Source organism: Coregonus clupeaformis, chromosome 8 (assembly GCF_020615455.1).
Source record: "Coregonus clupeaformis isolate EN_2021a chromosome 8, ASM2061545v1, whole genome shotgun sequence".
In the NCBI taxonomy this organism is placed as follows: Eukaryota; Metazoa; Chordata; class Actinopteri; order Salmoniformes; family Salmonidae; genus Coregonus; species Coregonus clupeaformis.
This window is the reverse complement of record NC_059199.1, coordinates 17,110,946-17,129,812: the sequence shown is the minus strand read 5'-3', so window position 1 is coordinate 17,129,812 and position 18,867 is coordinate 17,110,946. Positions and strand designations below refer to the sequence as shown.

The 18,867-nt window shown below is 46.0% G+C and overlaps 1 protein-coding gene across 3 annotated transcripts in view; it reads left to right on the top strand.

The window, feature by feature from the left end:
• LOC121571903 (protein inturned) overlaps positions 1–18,867 on the top strand; it is a 38,293-nt gene that overhangs the window by 8,944 nt on the left and 10,482 nt on the right. For 2 of the 3 annotated variants that reach the window (XM_045221852.1, XM_045221854.1), the window contains exons 4-11: positions 3,538–3,756; positions 3,918–3,935; positions 11,216–11,334; positions 11,577–11,666; positions 11,882–11,959; positions 12,368–12,551; positions 12,973–13,026; positions 13,553–13,615. In XM_045221852.1, the coding sequence (XP_045077787.1) occupies positions 3,538–3,756; positions 3,918–3,935; positions 11,216–11,334; positions 11,577–11,666; positions 11,882–11,959; positions 12,368–12,551; positions 12,973–13,026; positions 13,553–13,615 (825 nt within the window). The remainder of the gene's footprint in view (positions 1–3,537; positions 3,757–3,917; positions 3,936–11,215; positions 11,335–11,576; positions 11,667–11,881; positions 11,960–12,367; positions 12,552–12,972; positions 13,027–13,552; positions 13,616–18,867) is intronic. The other variant, XM_045221853.1, reaches the window with a different exon arrangement.

Sequence of the window (18,867 nt, the reverse complement as noted above, 5' to 3'; positions counted from 1 at the left end):
TGCCTACACACGCATGGCAGACACACACATGCAAATTACACACACACACTAACACGCAAGGCAGACCGAGACTGTGAGTCAAGAGCTCTCCACTGCCCCACATGTTAAAAGAGAGGTCTTGGAGGCCACTGTTAGTAGAAACCACATGGATGTTGTGGCTCTGGCCAAAGTCACAGATTCATAAGGCTAGAATGCCTTGAGATGGCCCGATTCAGTTGAGATAAAAGTGTGCAACTCGAACTTTCAATGAACAAAACCCAGTAACCCCCTAAAAAAACAACAACATGTTTTACAAATAAAAACATTATAACCCCCCATCTCAATGTGTGACTGTGTTCAGGCTTGCTCTTCTAAGCCTTGGGAAGATTATGTTTGTTCACATTTAATTTGCTCCCTGAATCCAGAAAGTGGTAAATATCTGTAAATCCATTGTAGAATGTATGGTGAAGCCTTTTGGCTTCACTCGGCTGTCAAAACATATATAGTAGGAAACAATCACCACCTTTCTACATGAGGAAAACTGTCCAATTCTGAGAAATGACGCTTTGATCGCCATTCAGAAAACCGCTCAAGCTTTTTCCTCAGTCATCTCCTCACATGGTCAAAACAGGGCCTCAAGAAGGAGGAATTTGTAAATGACAGAGTGTCGGCGGGAGTGATGGCGTTTGCGGACAGAGAAAGAGAGCGAGTGGAGAGAGCACGAGAAAGGCCAGACTGCGGCGGGAGTTGTTTGAGAAAACACAGGAAAACAACCATTATGCTGCGGCCACTGAAAGCACAGCTGATTAGAATACGCGGATAGCCGGATAGTAAATTACACTGTAGAGAGGAAGAGAAGAGAGAGAGAAGAGTGGGAGATGAGAGGGAGATGTGAAAAAACAACAAGGCCTGTTGTCAGTCCGTTGTGGCTTAGGACGGAGCTCTACTGTAGAACTGACATACACAGAGGAAACGTTGGCGGCGTGTGTGTGTGTGTGCACGTGTGCGTCTGGCTGGGTGTATGTGTGTATGTGGTCATGTGTGTGAACGGCCCTCCCAGGTAGAGCGTGGTAGACAGTAGCAATTATATGGGTGGAGCAGCAGTTTGTATTCAGGTTGGACCACCATGCCCTCTGCCTAACCTCATTGTGTAGTATCATTAGTAGTACGTTTCTCTCTTTCTCTTTCTTTCTTTCTTTTTTTCTTTCTTTCTTTCTTTCTATCTATCTATCTATCTATCTATCTATCTATCTATCTATCTATCTATCTATCTATCTGTCTGTCTGTCTGTCTGTCTGTCTGTCTGTCTGTCTGTCTGTCTGTCTGTCTGTCTGTCTGTCTGTCTGTCTGTCTGTCTGTCTGTCTGTCTGTCTGTCTGTCTGTCTGTCTGTCTGTCTGTCTCGCTCTCTCATTCCCTCTCTCTCTGTCTCTTTCCCTCTCTCTCTGTCTCTTTCCCTCTCTCTGTCTCTTTCCCTCTCTCTTTTTCCCTTTCTCTTTTCTCTCTCTCTCTCTCTCTCTCTCTCTCTCTCTCTCTCTCTCTCTCTCTCTCTCTCTCTCTCTCTCTCTCTCTCTCTCTCTCTCTCTCTCTCTCTCTCTCTCTCTCTCTCTGTCACTCTCTCTGTCTATCTGTCTTTCTCTCTCTGCCACTCTGTCTCTCTCTTTCACTCTGTCTCTCTCTGTCTCTGTCTGTCTGGCTCTCTCTCTTTCTCTGATTCTCTCTCTGGCTCTCTCTCTCTCTGGCTCTCTCTCTCTTTCACTGGCTCTCTCTCTGGCTCTCTCTCTCTCTCTGGCTCTCTCACTCTTTTTCTGTCTCTCTTCCTGGCTCTCTCTCTGGCTCACTGACATCAGCAGGCAGGAATCTACCGAGAGCACCCTCCAACCTAACCACATCCCCATTATTTATCATGAGAGAACGTAGTGCTGTAGCCCGTCAGCCAGCCTGGCAGGCAGAGGAACTAGATCTCCTCCTACCCACCTATGTTCTATTGTACTATTCTATTCATTGTCAAATGAATTTATTCTATGACATTTGACATTTTTTACAGACTATGCTGAATTGTTTTGACATGCAGAATGTGGTGTGTGTGTGCGTGTGCAGCATATTGTCAGAAGGACTCTTCTCCATCTCCTAATAACAGGCTACTGTTCCCTGCAGAGCCAAGATGGTGTCCGGCCCAGGCCTGGCGCCTGCCCTGGTGCTGCTCAATGGTTTGTGGGTTTCTGCTGACAGTGTCTGGAGATGTTCTGGCCCTCACCCTAGAGTGATGGATGAATTAAAAACACAGGGAGTGAAAATACAATGAATAAATGCTTAGTCTTTGCAAATGACTTGCTCACTAACCCTTCAATGATTTAAAAGCATTGGATTGGTGTAAGCATGGACTTTATACCACATTTCTGACGCCAGTCCTTTTAACTCCATTAGGGCAGTGATCACTTCTTGGAAAGTTAGAGAGACAGACCATTGCCAGTGTCACAGTCCTGGGCGTGCACCACACACACACACACACACACACACACACACACACACACACACCTGGTTCTGATTCGTCTCAATTAACTTCAACCAGAAGTCCTTAGCAGGCCTCTTTAGTGCTGACAGGTTACTGCCCAGAGCCAGCACTGTGTGTGTGTGTGTGTGTACACAGTTCTTTTTTGCATTTGTATTACAGTTTGTTTAAGTCTGCGTGTGTAGGCTATAGTATCCTGCATGTATGCATTTGGGCTATAATTGCCTTTTGAAATACAAGAGTGCACAGACATAAGCCATCTGTAAATATGTGAGTGGTAGCATACATCTCTCCACCATAGTGTTACGTGTTTCAATGTGCGTGCCTGTCCTTAGTGTGCTTGCTTAGGTTTGTGTGAATGGTGGTGTGGTGTGCAAAAAGCTCTGAGAATGACAGAGGGCTGTGCTGCTCTGTGCTCTTCTGCCACTGTTCTGGGGCTTGCCTTGTGGCAGGATCTGTTTCTGATTCTCACACACACACCCACACACATCCATGCTGCTTCTCTTTCAGTGGTCAGGAATATCATCTATTTCTCTCTCTCTCTCTCTTCATCTCTCTCTCCCTGACAATCACCATTCTTCTATTACTCTACTTCCTCTTTTCCTGAATGAATCACATCTACTTCCTCTTTTCCTGAATGAATCACATCGACTTCCTCTTTTCCTGAATGAATCACATCCCTGATGGCTCTGTCTACGTGAACCCTTCCTGCTTTCCTGTAGCACCAGGCCAAATGAATTACGCTGCAGCCCTAATGGACTGAATTAAATGCTGTTTATGGCTATATTATGATCACAGTGTAGTTCCCCTGCCGATTGTGTCCGACTGTTATTCTCCAGGGTCTTACAAACTCACTGCTGGCTTTTGTTTTGTAGCCAAACCCACACCCTACACCTTTTTTACAGTGTTTGAAAAGGGAAAACTCAGAATGGCTGTTTTTAGAATATGCTGAAAAGATACAGATGACGATGATCTCTTTAGATAACTATCTTAGTTTCTTTCTCCTGCTTTCTCTTTCTCTTTCTCTTTCCCCTCCCCTCCCTCCCAGGTGAAGCTGACCCTAGAGACAGCCAGTCCAGGAGGTCCAGGGGAGGGTGGTATGGACACGTCCTCTGCTCCCAGGCTCAGGCCCTCTCCTTCGGTCAGCCAGCTGGTGCGTCTGCTGTGGGGCGAGGACACGGTGGAGCTCCAGATGTCTATAGGACACATCCCTCACATCGTCATGTACCTGTCACTCAAACTGGACTCAGACTCACCCCTGGAAGAGGTCAGTTCAGTTGGACTTTGTCCGAAATGCACCCTATACCCTTTGTAGTGCACTACTAAAGACCAGAGGCCATAGATAAAGTGTAGGACTGGGGGTAGGGTCATCTGATCCAAGGTCTGGTTAAAAGTAACCTCTACTGTGATCTTTCTTTACATTCACAGCACAAGTCTACGGTAAAGGTAAGTTTTGTTTCCTCATCAGTAAGTCGAGAGTGTATAGGGCCCTATCAATTCTGTGTTGCAGAGAACGCGGAAGGAATCACGGAATCCAGACATTAAAACGAAATTCTACAATATTCAAAAATGTATTGAACTTTATTAGAACATTAATTTGTTTATTTGTAATCATAAAACATGAACAAGATGCATCAGTGGTTCGTATTTTCCTGGAACTTTCTGAAATGGCACAGGAATGCCCCTGTGTGTGTGTGTGTGTGTGTGTGCGGTGCACTTTGTGTAGCCATTAGCATCATTAGATAAGCGTCTTCACTTAAATGTTAACTACGAAGTAGCCTATGCCTACCTGGCAGAATGATATCATGATTATTTGCATGAATCCAGTGGCCATTTGTTTTGCAAACTCTGCAATCACATAAGCGCTACAGAAACATCGCTAACTGAACAACGGTCTCTGTCTGGTGCTCACTTGAATTAAAGGATAACTACACCCAAAAATCTAAATTTCGTAGATTTTTCCCAGACCTCAAAAGGGGTCTCCTGATGTGGTTTTAGCATTGTTGTGGACTTAGAACAACCAACCTATTTTGTTGTTTTTCAACAAAAAAAGTGTGATTTTTTGAGAGCGAAAACCCAACAGAAACCTGGAAAAACAAAACGGATAAAACTGCATTTTTGAAAAAACTAAACGGAATCAGGCAAAAAATAAGAAGGACCCTAATAGTAAGAACACATTCGACCAAGAAGCAAAATTGGAAATTAAATGTACTTATTGTACCTTTTACTGTAGTTGAATGTTAGCTAAGTGCTTTCTTGAGACCCAGTGAAGAGCGCCTCATGGATGCAATAAATGTGTATGCAGTCAGTAACTACTTAACTGCATTAAGAGTAATTTAATGTTTAAAAATACCAATGTATAGGAAATCCCTAGCGCAGCACTTAAAAAGCTTGTTGGCACACACTGTGTTTTCTGACTAGGGCATGAGTACTCGAGTACTCAAACGGACGTCAAAGCTTGATCTTTAACCAGAGATAAAAAAATATATATATAATACTGTCAAACTATTTGGTGAAACGTGCTTTGTGGCCGCACGAACGGGCAAGTAAAACTTTGTCTTGAAGACAATATTAATTTGCTTTGACTCTTCCATTTGTAAAAAAGAAACCAAGCCAAGCATCACACAGTTCTTCTCCCTAAATTCCCTTTCCCCTCCATGTCTCATTCACTCAATTGCGTTCCGACTGCTCCCTCCACACACTTGTGCGGAGTGCGCACACAAGCTCCCGTTAGGCCTACAGAAATAAATGCCTATAAAATGTATCTAACTGATGGGATACCCAAGCTACATTCTTTGCCAAATGACAACAGTTTTATCACAAATTCAAAATGGACTGGTTGTTTGAAGTAGGAAAATATGTGTTCCAACAACGAGCTGCAGTTTTGGAGTAATTGCGCCACATCTATTCTCCACTTAGGCTACTTTGCGAACTGTAGTGCCATTTAGAATTGGTTATCCTAGGCTATAACACCACATAGACCGGTTCCACTGAAAATATGCAAAAACATTAGTTTGATAAAGACAGCGTATTTTCATCAGAATCATCAAGTGTATGCCTACTCACCAAATAGATGCCGTGTCCGTAATTCATCACCGTGCAGTGTTCAATGTGGAATTGTTAATGGATTTAGAAAATTCCAAAGAACCGGCAGAATAAACTAAATCGAACGTCTGTATTGCGAAAATAAGACATACAGTGGGGGAAAAAAGTATTTAGTCAGCCACCAATTGTGCAAGTTCTCCCACTTAAAAAGATGAGAGAGGCCTGTAATTTTCATCATAGGTACACATCAACTATGACAGACAAATTGAGAAAAAAAAATCCAGAAAATCACATTGTAGGATTTTTAATGAATTTATGTGGAAAATAAGTATATAAGTATTTGGTCACCTACAAACAAGCAAGATTTCTGGCTCTCACAGACCTGTAACTTCTTCTTTAAGAGGCTCCTCTGTCCTCCACTCGTGACCTGTATTAATGGCACCTGTTTGAACTTGTTATCAGTATAAAAGACACCTGTCCACAACCTCAAACAGTCACACTCCAAACTCCACTATGGCCAAGACCAAAGAGCTGTCAAAGGACACCAGAAACAAAATTGTAGACCTGCACCAGGCTGGGAAGACTGAATCTGCAATAGGTAAGCAGCTTGGTTTGAAGAAATCAACTGTGGGAGCAATTATTAGGAAATGGAAGACATAAAAGACCACTGATAATTCTTCTCGATCTGGGGCTCACCGTTCACTAGAACGGTGAGCAAAAATCCCAGAACCACACGGGGGGACCTAGTGAATGACCTGCAGAGAGCTGGGACCAAAGTAACAAAGCCTACCATCAGTAACACACTACGCCGCCAGGGACTCAAATCCTGCAGTGCCAGACTTGTCCCCCTGCTTAAGCCAGTACATGTCCAGGCCCGTCTGAAGTTTGCTAGAGTGCATTTGGATGATCCAGAAGAGGATTGGGAGAATGTCATATGGTCAGATGAAACCAAAATAGAACTTTTTGGTAAAAACTCAACTCGTCGTGTTTGGAGGACAAAGAATGCTGAGTTGCATCCAAAGAACACCATACCTACTGTGAAGCATGGGGGGTGGAAACATCATGCTTTGGGGCTGTTTTTCTGCAAAGGGTCCAGGACGACTGATCTGTGTAAAGGAAAGAATGAATGGGGCCATGTATCGTGAGATTTTGAGTGAAAACCTCCTTCCATCAGCAAGGGCATTGAAGATGAAACGTGGCTGGGTCTTTCAGCATGACAATGATCCCAAACACACCTCCCGGGCAACGAAGGAGTGGCTTCGTAAGAAGCATTTCAAGGTCCTGGAGTGGCCTAGCCAGTCTCCAGATCTCAACCCCATAGAAAATCTTTGGAGGGAGTTGAATGTCCGTGTTGCCCAGCGACAGCCCCAAAACATCACTGCTCTAGAAGAGATCTGCATGGAGGAATGGGCCAAAATACCAGCAACAGTGTGTGAAAACCTTGTGAAGACTTACAGAAAACGTTTGACCTGTGTCATTGCCAACAAAGGGTATATAACAAAGTATTGAGAAACTTTTGTTATTGACCAAATACTTATTTTCCACCATAATTTGTAAATAAATTCATTAAAAATCCTACAATGTGATTTTCTTGAATTTTATTTCTCATTTTGTCTGTCATAGTTGACGTGTACCTATGATGAAAATTACAGGCCTCTCTCATCTTTTTAAGTGGGAGAACTTGCACAATTGGTGGCTGACTAAATACTTTTTTCCCCACTGTATTTTGGTTTGTAACCCAGATTTGTTTTTCTTTCAAATCGCCAAATTGAGCCCAGTTTCAAATGATCACTCTTTGAGAATAACTGTTCCAGAAGCGAGATGCGCATCATTTGGCACTGGCAACTTTTTTTTCATTCGGAAAAATATTCTGTTACATTTTATTCTGTTATATTACATCATGTTTTTTAAAACTATAAAGTAGGTGTGTCTTGACTATGATAAGGGCTCGGGAAATAAGAGCGTCTTGTCTGCTAAATTAACAAAACAAGGCTATACCATTGCACAGCCATATGCTTCTACAAGCAAGCAACACTGCTGAGGTTACTGCCTTTTTAAAGATTGTGTTCCATGATATAATATAACCAGTTGATATTAAGGTTTCAATAAATGAATCTTAAATGGCACTTGCTTTTTTATTGACTGAATGTACTGTATATGGGACAATTTCGCAATTAGGATTTGATATCTGTAATAGTTATGATAAATTAGGCATTGTTGCGCACGGTTGACATATAGATGGATAAATGCACACATATTGTTTTCCAGTGTGGGCCATGTGTTAAATTTGTTATTCTTTTTTCATTGAGTACTCGAGTACAAAAATAAAAATCACGTGAGTATTCGAACAGTCAGAAAATGTCAAATGCCCACCCCTATTTCTGACATGAAGCAGAAGCTTTAGAGAACAGAACTACTGCTCTGGTAGGCTTCCAGTTCCAACAGCATCCAAAACACACACACACACACACAGTGGAGAAACAGAGGTAGAAACAAAGTCTGTTCCTCTTAGTAATGTATCCTTTGACGATACATAAATCAAATCAAAGTCTATTGGTTTCGTACAAAGATTTGCAGATGTTATAGCAGGTGCAGCGAAATGCTTATGTTACTAGCTCCAGCAGTTTAACCAACCTAGGTTAACCTTGCAACATAAGTTAACCATTACATTAGTAATGGGATAAATAATAACAGTAAACGCAGCATCATTTCCCAGAGACAGTTCAGGCTTATTTTTCAGCCACACTTCATAGTGGGAGGATATTCTTACAACCTCAGCAACAAATTTGCTGTAATTAAAATGATTTGAAGTAATTGTATCAACAATTGCGTCAACTTAGATTTGTCTTTGTGAGCCTCCCGAGTGGCGCAGTGGTCTAAGGCACTGCATCGCAGTGCTAGCTGTGCCACTAGAGATCCTGGTTTTGAATCCAGGCTCTGTCGTAGCCGGCCGAGACTGGGAGACCCATGGGGCGGCGCACAATTGGCCCAGCGTCGTCCAGGGTAGGGGAGGGGAGGGAATGGCCGGCAGGGATGTAGCTCAGTTGGTAGAGCATGGCGTTTGCAACGCCAGGGTTGTGGGTTCAATTCCCACGGGGGACCAGTATGAAAAATAAAATAATGTATGCACTCACTAACTGTAAGTCGCTCTGGATAAGAGCGTCTGCTAAATGACTAAAATGTAAATGTAAATATGTCTTTTTCAAGCCTAAAATGTGATACCGAACCTTTAATTGTGTGCAGGCAGGGTGATTTTTGCTATTTTCCTACTTAGTTTTAGAATTATTGAGATTATTTGTGAATTTATATTTTGATATTATGTGCTTGTCTACACTACCGGTCAAAAGTTTTAGAACACCTACTCATTCAAGGGTTTTTCTTAATTGTTACCATTTTCTACATTGTAGAATAATAGTGAAGACATCAAAACTATGAAATAACACATATGGGATCATGTAGTAACCAAAAAAGTGTTAAACAAATGAAAATATATTTTATATTTGAGATCCTTCAAATAGCCACCCTTTGCCTTGATGACAGCTTTGCACACTATTGGCATTCTCTCAACCAGCTTCATGAGGTAGTCACCTGGAATGCATTTCAATTAACAGGTGTGCCTTCTTAAAAATTAATTATTTCCTTATTTCCAGTTGTGTTGTGGCAAGGTGGGGGGGGTATACAGAAGATAGCCCTATTTGGTAAAATACCAAGTCTTATTATGGCAAAAACAGCTCAAATAAGCAAAGAGAAACGACAGTCCATCATTACTTTAAGACATGAAGGTCAGTCAATACGGAACATTTCAAGAACTTTGAAGTTTCTTCAAGTGCAGTCGCAAAAACCATCAAGCGCTAGACTGTGTGAATCAGGCCTTCATGGCCTTCATGCAAATAAACCACTACTAAAGGACACCAATAAGAAGAAGAGACTTGCTTGGGCCAAGAAACACGAGCAATGGACATTAGACCAGTGGAAATGTGTCCCTTGGTCTGGAGTCCAAATTTGAGATTTTTGGTTCCAACCGCCGTGTCTTTGTGAGACGGATGATCTCCGCATGTGTATTTCCCACCGTAAAGCATGGAGGAGGAGGTGTTATGGTGTGGGGGTGCTTTGCTGGTGACACTGTCTGTGATGTATTTGGAATTCAAGGCACAGCATTCTGCAGCGATACGCCATCACATCTGGTTTGGGCTTAGTGGAAATATCATTTGTTTTTCAACAGGACAATGACCCAACACACCTCCAGGCTGTGTAAGGGCTATTTTACCAAGAAGGAGAGTGATGGAGTGCTGCATCAGATGATCTGGCCTCCACAATCCCCCAACCTCAACCAAATTGAGATGGTTTGGGATGAGTCGGACGGCAGAGTGAAGGAAAAGCAGCCAACAAGTGCTCAGCATATGTGGGAACTCCTTCAAGACTGTTGGAAAAGCATTCCAGGTGAAGCTGGTTGAGAGAATGCCAAGAGTGTGCAAAGCTGTCATCAAGGCAAAGGGTGGCTATTTGAAGAATCTCAAATATAAAATATATTTTGATTTGTTTAACACTTTTTTGGGTACTACATGATTCCATATGTGTTATTTCATAGTTTTGATGTCTTCACTATTATTCTACAATGTAGAAAATAGTGAAAATAAAGAAAAACCCTTGAATGAGTAGGTGTTCTAAAACTTTTGACCGGTAGTGTACGTCTCTGCAACGCTCTCGCTGCTGAATAAAGTAGACTCGAAGCGTAAAAGTATGCCGCTTCAAGCGAGCCTTGCTTTGTGCTGCTTTTGCTTGTGGTATAACATGTCTCATAGATCACCTTGAATTGTGACCACATTGGTTACACAAAAAATTACACATAGGAAATACACTGTCTGACAGGTCCCATAATCTCTTCTAAAGCCAGTGTGTAGTCCGGTTGCAATAAAGACAATTTACCTTATAAAAGGTTATGTTTGTTCCTGTTCCGGTCGTACGGCTCAACACAAACATGGCATATATCAACATATTTTGATGGGGTTTTAATCCGCGATTTCCCAGCCATCCCCACCACTGTTGCACCTACGACACTAATTTACATTTACATTTGAGTCATTTAGCAGACGCTCTTATCCAGAGCGACTTACAGTTAGTGAGTTCATACATTTTCATACTGGCCCCCCGTGGGAAACAAACCCACAACCCTGGCGTTGCAAGCGCCATGCTCTACCAACTGAGCTACGCGATCTTCAGAATGAAACCACTAATCTAGTGAGCACCTCCACCCAAGCAAGGCATTTGATTGGTTTGACATGTAGCGAGGCGTCACTGATTTACACCGGGTTCCTACCCCTTTTTTAGCTGATTTTGTGCCATGGACTTCCCCAGGCTTCCTGTTTCCTGGTTCTCGACAAGGCTAGTTTGCTGGTGACCCAGAGGTGAATGTCTGGCATTGTAAGAATTATCCGAGCTTTTGTCCTTGTTTCCATGGCTATGTGGCCCTACTCCTTATTCATCCCCCTCCCCCCCAGCTCTCTCTGAAGTGGTCCGCTCCACACCCTTCATAGCAGACAGCATGGTGTGGAGAATACTAATGACAAAGACTATACCTAGATCCTGCCCTGTGCTTTCTTCTCTAACGGACTGTGTGTGTGTTTTGTGTGCGTGTGTGTGTGTGTGTGTGTGTGTGTGTGTGTACCTCCATGTCCCCTCAGCAGGAGATCCTGTACCAGTACCCAGTGTCTGAGGCATCCAGCCAGCTGAAGGGAGTCAGAGGGATCTTCCTCACTCTGTCTGACATGCTGGAGAATGTCACTGGGGGACAGATAGTCAGGTAATGTAGAAAATTCCCCACCCACTCTTGACTGATTTCCACCTATCACCAATTAGACTCACTTCAAGCGGCTCTGAGATCTACCGAAGTCCTAAATATAGAAATTCCATTAGTTCATACCATGATTGTATTTCTCCTCTGTCTTTCCCCCTGCACCTGTTCCTCCTCCCACTCCCTCTTTTTTTGTCTGCATTCTACCCCTCTACCTTCTTTTTCCCCTCCTCCCCTCCCCCTCTCCTCAGCTCCTCTCTTCTGCTCAGTAAACAGCTGGTCCATGTGGGCTACTGGAAGGAGAGCAACAACCTGCTGGTGATCGGCCTGCCTGCTGAAAGGTACCAACACATCAAAGTCATCCAAAGTCCTTCACAGCATCCGATGCATGCTTCCATATTCAATACACTGTCTCAGCCAATCCCATATGTTAGCTAAATGTTATATCCCTTCCAGAATATTTGATTAATAAAATGGTCGGTCAGTAGCTGAAGTTCTGAGTGTTTTTTGGCCTCCTCGTGGATGTGACTGTTTCATCTCTCTTATTCTTCTCCAGGGTTCCTCTGTTGTATCTGCAGACGGTAGTAGGAGGTGTAGTGAGGACTCTCAACGTGATGTACGGCTGTCTGGACAGGTCTGTTGTGCTGACAGCTCAGGGAAGCATCCTGAATTTGACCAACAGTAGTGCACTATATAGGGAATAGGGTGCCATTTCGAACGCAGGTTTGATTTCCTGGTTCAAGCGGTCCAAGTCTTTCTGGCTTCCCATTTGAAGCAAGATAATTTATACTGTTACATTACATCAAACCTAAACAGGTTGTTGCCTTCTTTTAACCAACCACTTCTTTCTCTCCCTCCTTCTGTCTCCGCCTCCCTCCATCCCTCCATCCCTCCCTCCCTCCTTCCTCCCTCCCTCTCTCTCCTCCACCCCTTCATCTCATCTCTCCCTCTACCACACCGTCCCTTCCTCCATCCTTCCCTTTCTCCTCCTCCTGTCTCCATCCCTCCCTCTATCGCCATCGCTCCTTCCTCTCCTCCACAGTGCGTTCTGCGAGGCGGACCACGCCCCCAGACTGGACCATTTCTTCTGCCTGTTCTTCCAGAAGCTCATCCAGCCTTCCAGGTTGAGTGACAGCTTCGGGGCCACGCCCCCTGACGTATCGGGGACTCTCTTCCTGAACGGACTGCCAGCGGTCCAGTGGCTCACTCTGCCCCCTGAGATAAAGGTCTGGATGGGCCACCACTTTGGGCCATAGTTGTGATGAAACTTTTAAGAGCTCTTCTTTATTGACGTCTTCACCATTTGATGTTTGTGCCTCGCTTGTTAAGTCTTCTGAAATGTTTTAGGTCGTAGGATGTTTTAGGCTGTCAAGTCAGTGATACGTTTAGCAATTTGCTCTTGCAATAATATATTTAATGGGCTGTTTTTCCACCTTGTTGGATTTATGTATTGTCTTTGCTGCCCTCTGCTGTCTGGCGGTAAAAACGACGTGCTCCTTGCCAGCAATTCAGGCAATTTTCCATGTCTAGCTTCAGAGCATGTCTGACTACAGCCTTTGTGAATGCAGAAATAAGTCTGTCTCTGATATAGAATTAGAATATTGTGTCTGAATTCTACTTCTATGGTCTCTGATTATCTATCCACAGATGGAGGTGGATACCATTCTCTCAGACTTTGAATCATCAGATTTTGGAGAAATGGTAAGTCAAATAATTACATAGGGCTTTAGTCAAAGCAGTGCACTGTGTAGGGAATAGGGTGCCATTTTGGAAGCAGACAAGGTGTCATACTGATTCCCTTTCCCATTAAACTGAGCCACAAGCTGTCTCCTCCCCTGTGTAGGGTCTAGTAGTGAGAGGAGAAGGTGAGTATTTCTGGACTGGCCTGTATATTTCATGTAATGGAGGATTAGATCTTCTTTATACCTGTATCCTCTAGCTGATTCAATTAAGCAGGGCTGAGAGAGAGGGAGGGAGGGTGGCGGAGAGAGCGTGGGGGAGAAGGAGGAGGGGGATAGAAGGATAGAGTGGCAGGAATAAGATTCACTACACAATCATTCATGTCTGACCTAAAACTGATAATGAAGTTTCTCTCTCTTCTCCCTCTCACTACCTCTCTCTTCTCTCTTTCTCTCTCTTTCCTCTCTCTCTCTCTCAATCTCTCTCCTCTCCCTCCTCTCTCTCCCTCTCTCCTCTCTTTCTCTCTCTCTCTCTCTCTATCTGGCAGTCAGAGGACTTCTATGGCATGAGGCGTATCTACGTGGCACTGGGCTCCTGTCTGTTCTACAAGGTTGAGTGTCGTGTCACACACACACACACACACACACACACACACTCACCTGACTACTATCTGCTGGGCCGCTCTCCTTTCCACACACACACCTGGGCCCAAAGTGAAACTCGAAACCTCACAGAAGGGACAGACAGACACCCTTGGATGGATAGGAAGAAAGAGCCAGTTAGATATGATTATATACAGTGTATTTGGAAAGTATTCAGAGTCCTTGACTTTTTCCACATTTTGTTACGTTACAGCCTTATTCTAAAATTGATATTTTTTGTATTTTTTTTATCAATCTACACACAACACCCCATAATGACAAAGCAAAAACAGGTTTTTAGAAATTTTTGCACATTTATAAAAAATTAAAAACTGAAATACCTTATCTACATACGTATTCAGACCCTTTGCTATGAGACTCGAAATTGAGCTCAAGTGCATCCTGTTTCCATTGATCATCCTTGAAATGTTTCTTCAAATTGATTGGAGTCCACCTGTGGTAAATTCAATTGATTGGACATGATTTGGAAAGGCACACACCTGTCTATATAAGGTCCCACAGTTGACAGTGCATGTCAGATCAAAAACCAAGCCATGATGTCGAAGGAATTGTCTGTTGAGCTCCGAGACAGGATTGTGTCAAGGAACAGATCTGGGGAAGGGTAGCAAAAAAAGGTCCCGAAGAACACAGTGGCCTCCATCATTCTTAAATGGAAGAAGTTTGGAACCACCAAGACTCTTCCTAGAGCTGGCCGCCCGGCCAAACTGAGCAATCGGGGGAGAAGGGCCTTGGTCTGGGAGGTGACCAAGAACCCGATAGTCACTCTGACAGAGCTCCAGAATTCCTTTGTGGTGATGGGAGAACCTTCCAGAAGGACAACCATCTCTGCAGCACTCCACCAATCAGGCCTTTATGGTAGAGTGGCCAGACGGAAGCCACTCCTCAGTAAAAGGCACATGACAGCCCGTTTGTAGTTTGCCAAAAGGCACCTAAAGGCTCTCAGACCATGAGAAACAAGATTCTCTGGTCTGATGAAACCAAGATTGAACTCTTTGGCCTGAATGCCAAGTGTCACGTCTGGAGGAAACCTGGCACCATCCCTACAGTGAAACGTGGTGGCAGCATCATGCTATGGGGATGTTTTTCAGCGGCATGGACCAGGAGACTAGTCAGGATCGAGGGAAAGATGAACGGAGCAAAGTACCGAGAGATCCTTGATGAAATCCTGCTCCAGAGCGCTCAGGACCTCAGACTGGGGTGAAGGTTCACCTTCCAACAGGACAATGACCCTAAGCACACAGCCAAGACAACACAGGAGTGGCTTCGGAACAAGTCTCTGAATGTCCTTGAGTGGCCCAGCCAGAGCCTGACTTGAACCCAATCTAACATCTTCGGAGAGACCTGAAAATAGCTGTGCAGCGACGCTCCCCATCCAACCTGACAGAACTTGAGAGGATCTGCAGAGAAGAATGGGAGCAACTCCCCAAATACAGGTGTGTGTCACGATGTTAGAAGTGGTGTGGTGTGGAATCAGGCGCAGAAGCAGATAGACAGTCCAACAAGACTTTACTGGAGAGTGCAAAATAAAACCAAAAACAGCCAGAGGCCAAAAGACGCACACAGGCGTCAAAACACGAGCGCACAACACAGGGCGCAAAACTCTCCTCAACCGAGGAGGAAGCTAAATAGCAATGGCGTACCGAAACACGGGTAGCGCACAAACACCTGACACAAAACAATTACACACAACACTACACTAACAACAAGGAAACTAAATAGGGTGCTTAATGAGACATAACACAAGACAGGTGTGGCTAACAGACAAAACTAATCAAACAGGAAACATGGAGCGGTGGCAGCTAGTACTCCGGAGACGACGACCGGCGAAACCCGCCCGAACAAGGAGGAGGAGCTGCCTCGGCCGAAACCGTGACAGTACCCCCCCTCGGGGACGCCCAGGAGGACGCGGAGCAGGGCGCGTAGGATGACCACGATGGAATTCGGTCATCAGGGACGGATCCAGAATGTCCCTCCTCGGCACCCAGCACCGCTCCTCCGGACCGTACCCCTCCCACTCCACGAGATATTGGAGACCCCCCATCCGGCGTCTCGAATCCAGGATGGTCCGAACAGTGTACGCCGGAGCCCCCTCGATCTCCAACGGGGGCGGAGGAGTCTCCTCAATCTCGAAGTCCTGGAGTGGACCAGCTACCACCGGCCTGAGGAGAGACACATGGAATGAGGGGTTAATATTCTTGTAATCAATAGGTAGTTCTAACCTGTAACACACCTCATTCAATCTCCTCAGGACTTTAAAAAGGCCCCACAAACCGCCGACCCAGCTTCCGGCAGGGCAGGCGGAGGGGTAGGTTTCTGGTTGAGAGCCAGACTCGATCTCCAGGTGCGTACACTGGCCCCTCACTGCGGTGTAGGTCGGCGCTCGTCTTTTGTCGACGTATGGCACGCTGCAGATGGACGTGAGCAGCGTTCCACGTCTCCTCCGAGCGCCGTACCCACTCATCCACAGCGGGGGCCTCGATCTGGCTCTCATGCCACGGTGCCAGAACCGGCTGGTACCCTAATACACACTGAAAAGGGGGTTAGTCTAGTGGAGGAGTGGCGGAGAGAGTTCTGTGCCATCTCGGCCCAGGGCACATATCTCGCCCACTCCTCCGGCCGGCCCTGACAATATGACCTCAGAAACCTACCCACATCCTGGTTGACTCTTTCGACCTGCCCATTGCTTTCCGGGTGGTAACCCGAGGTAAGGCTCACCGAGACCCCCAAACGTTCCATAAATGCTCTCCAGACTCTGGAGGTAAACTGGGGGCCTCGATCGGACACTATATCCTCGGGTACCCCGTAATGCCGGAAGACGTGAGTGAATAGAGCCTCAGCGGTCTGTAGGGCAGTAGGAAGACCCGGCATGGGAAGGAGACGACAGGCCTTAGAGAACCGATCCACAACGACCAGGATGGTGGTATTCCCCTGTGAGGAGGGAAGATCGGGTAACAAAATCCACCGATAGGTGAGACCAGGGTCGTCGTGGAACGGGCAGGGGCTGTAATTTACCCCTGGGCAAGTGTCTGGGTGCCTTACACTGGGCACACACTGAGCAGGAGGAGACATAAACCCTCACATCCCTGGCTAACGTTGGCCACCAGTACTTCGTACTAAGGCAGTGCACTGTCCGACCAATACCCGGATGTCCAGAGGAGGGAGACGTGTGAGCCCAATAAATCAACCGATCCCGGACCTCGAGCGGGACGTACGTCCGACCCACCGGACACTGTGGAGGACTAGGGTCGGTGCACGCACGCCCGCTCGATCTCCGCATCGACCTCCCACACCACCGGTGCCACCAGACAAGACTCCGGTAGTATGGGAATGGACTCCACGCACCTCTCCTCCGCGTCATACCGGCGGGACAGAGCATCTGCCTTCCCGTTCTGGGACCCAGGGATGTAAGTGATCTTAAACACAAACCGGGCGAGAAACATAGTCCATCGAGCCTGGCGAGGATTCAGTCTCCTAGCTGCCCGAATGTATTCCAGGTTACGGTGATCGGTCAGAATGAGAAAAGGGTGCTGAGCCCCCTCAAGCCAATGCCTCCACACCTTTAGGGCCTGTACTACGGCTAACAGCTCCCTGTCCCCTACGTCATAATTCCGCTCCGCCGGACTGAGCTTCTTAGAATAAAAAGCGCAGGGGCGGAGCTTAGGTGGTGTACCCGAGCGTTGAGATAGAACGGCCCCAATACCGGCCTCAGACGCGTCCACCTCAATTTGGAAAGGTAAAGTGGGATCCGGGTGCGCCAACACCGGAGCCGAGGTAAACAGGTCCTTCAGTCTCCCAAAAGCCCTGTCCGCCTCAGCCGACCACTGCAAGCGCACGGACCCCCTTCAGAAGAGACGTAATGGGAGCTGCCACCTGTCCAAAACCCCGGATAAACCTCCGGTAGTAATTCGCAAAACCCAAAAACCGCTGCACCTCTTTAACCGTCGTTGGGGTTTGCCAACTACGCACGGCGGACACTCGGTCCACCTCCATTCTCACCCCTGACGCAGACAACTGGTAACCCAAAAAGGAAACTGACTCCTGAAAGAACAGACATTTCTCAGCCTTGACATACAGGTCATGCTCCAACAGTCTCCTCAATACCCTGCGCACCAGGGCTACATGCTCGGCCCGAGTAGGACTGTACACCAGAATATCATCGATGTACACCACCACTCCCTGAGCCTGCATGTCCCGGAAAATTTCATCTACAAACGATTGGAAGACTGATGGAGCATTCATTAACCCATATGGCATGACGAGATACTCGTAATGGCCGGAGGTAGTACTAAATGCTGTCTTCCACTCATCGCCCTCCCTAATGCGCACCAAATTATATGCGCTCCTGAGGTCCAATTTTGTGAAGAACCGTGCCCCGTGTAATGACTCCGTCATAGTCCCAATCAGCGGAAGTGGATAACTATATTTAACAGTCACCTGATTGAGACCGCGGTAGTCAATACACGGACGCAGACCTCCATCCTTCTTCTTCACAAAAAAGAAGCTCGAGGACGCAGGAGAAGTAGAGGGCCGTATGTATCCCTGTCTCAGAGACTCGGCAATGTAAGTTTCCATTGCCCTTTTCTCCTCCTGTGACAAAGGATACACATGGCTCCGCGGAAGCGCGGCTCCTGTCTGGAGGTCTATCGCACAATCCCCCTGTCTATGAGGTGGCAATCGTGCCGCTCGGGTCTTACTAAACACGAGTGCCAAATCCTCATACTCAGGAGGAATGTGCAGTGCTGACATCTGGTTCGGACTCTCCACCGAGGTCGCCCCTACGGAAACACCCAGACATAACCCCTCACACTGAGCAGACCACCCTTTAAGAGCCTTCTCTCGCCACGAAATAGTAGGATCATGGGTAGTCAACCAGGGAAGCCCCAGTACCACCGGATACGCAGGGAGAGTCAATCAGATAGAGTTGAATCATCTCCTCATGACCCCCTGCGTCATCATCCTAAGTGGCGCTGTGAGCTCCCCAATCCACCCAGATCCTAACGGACGACTATCTAAGGCATGTACGGGGAAAGGCTTATCGACTGGAAGGAGGGGAATCCCTAACTTAACACAGAATTTACGATCTATAAAATTCCCAGCTGCGCCTGAATCGACTAGCGCCTTATGCTGGGAACGAGGTGCAACCTGTGGAAAACAAACAGGTAATGTAAAGTGGACGACAGAAAGCTCTGGGTAAGTAGGG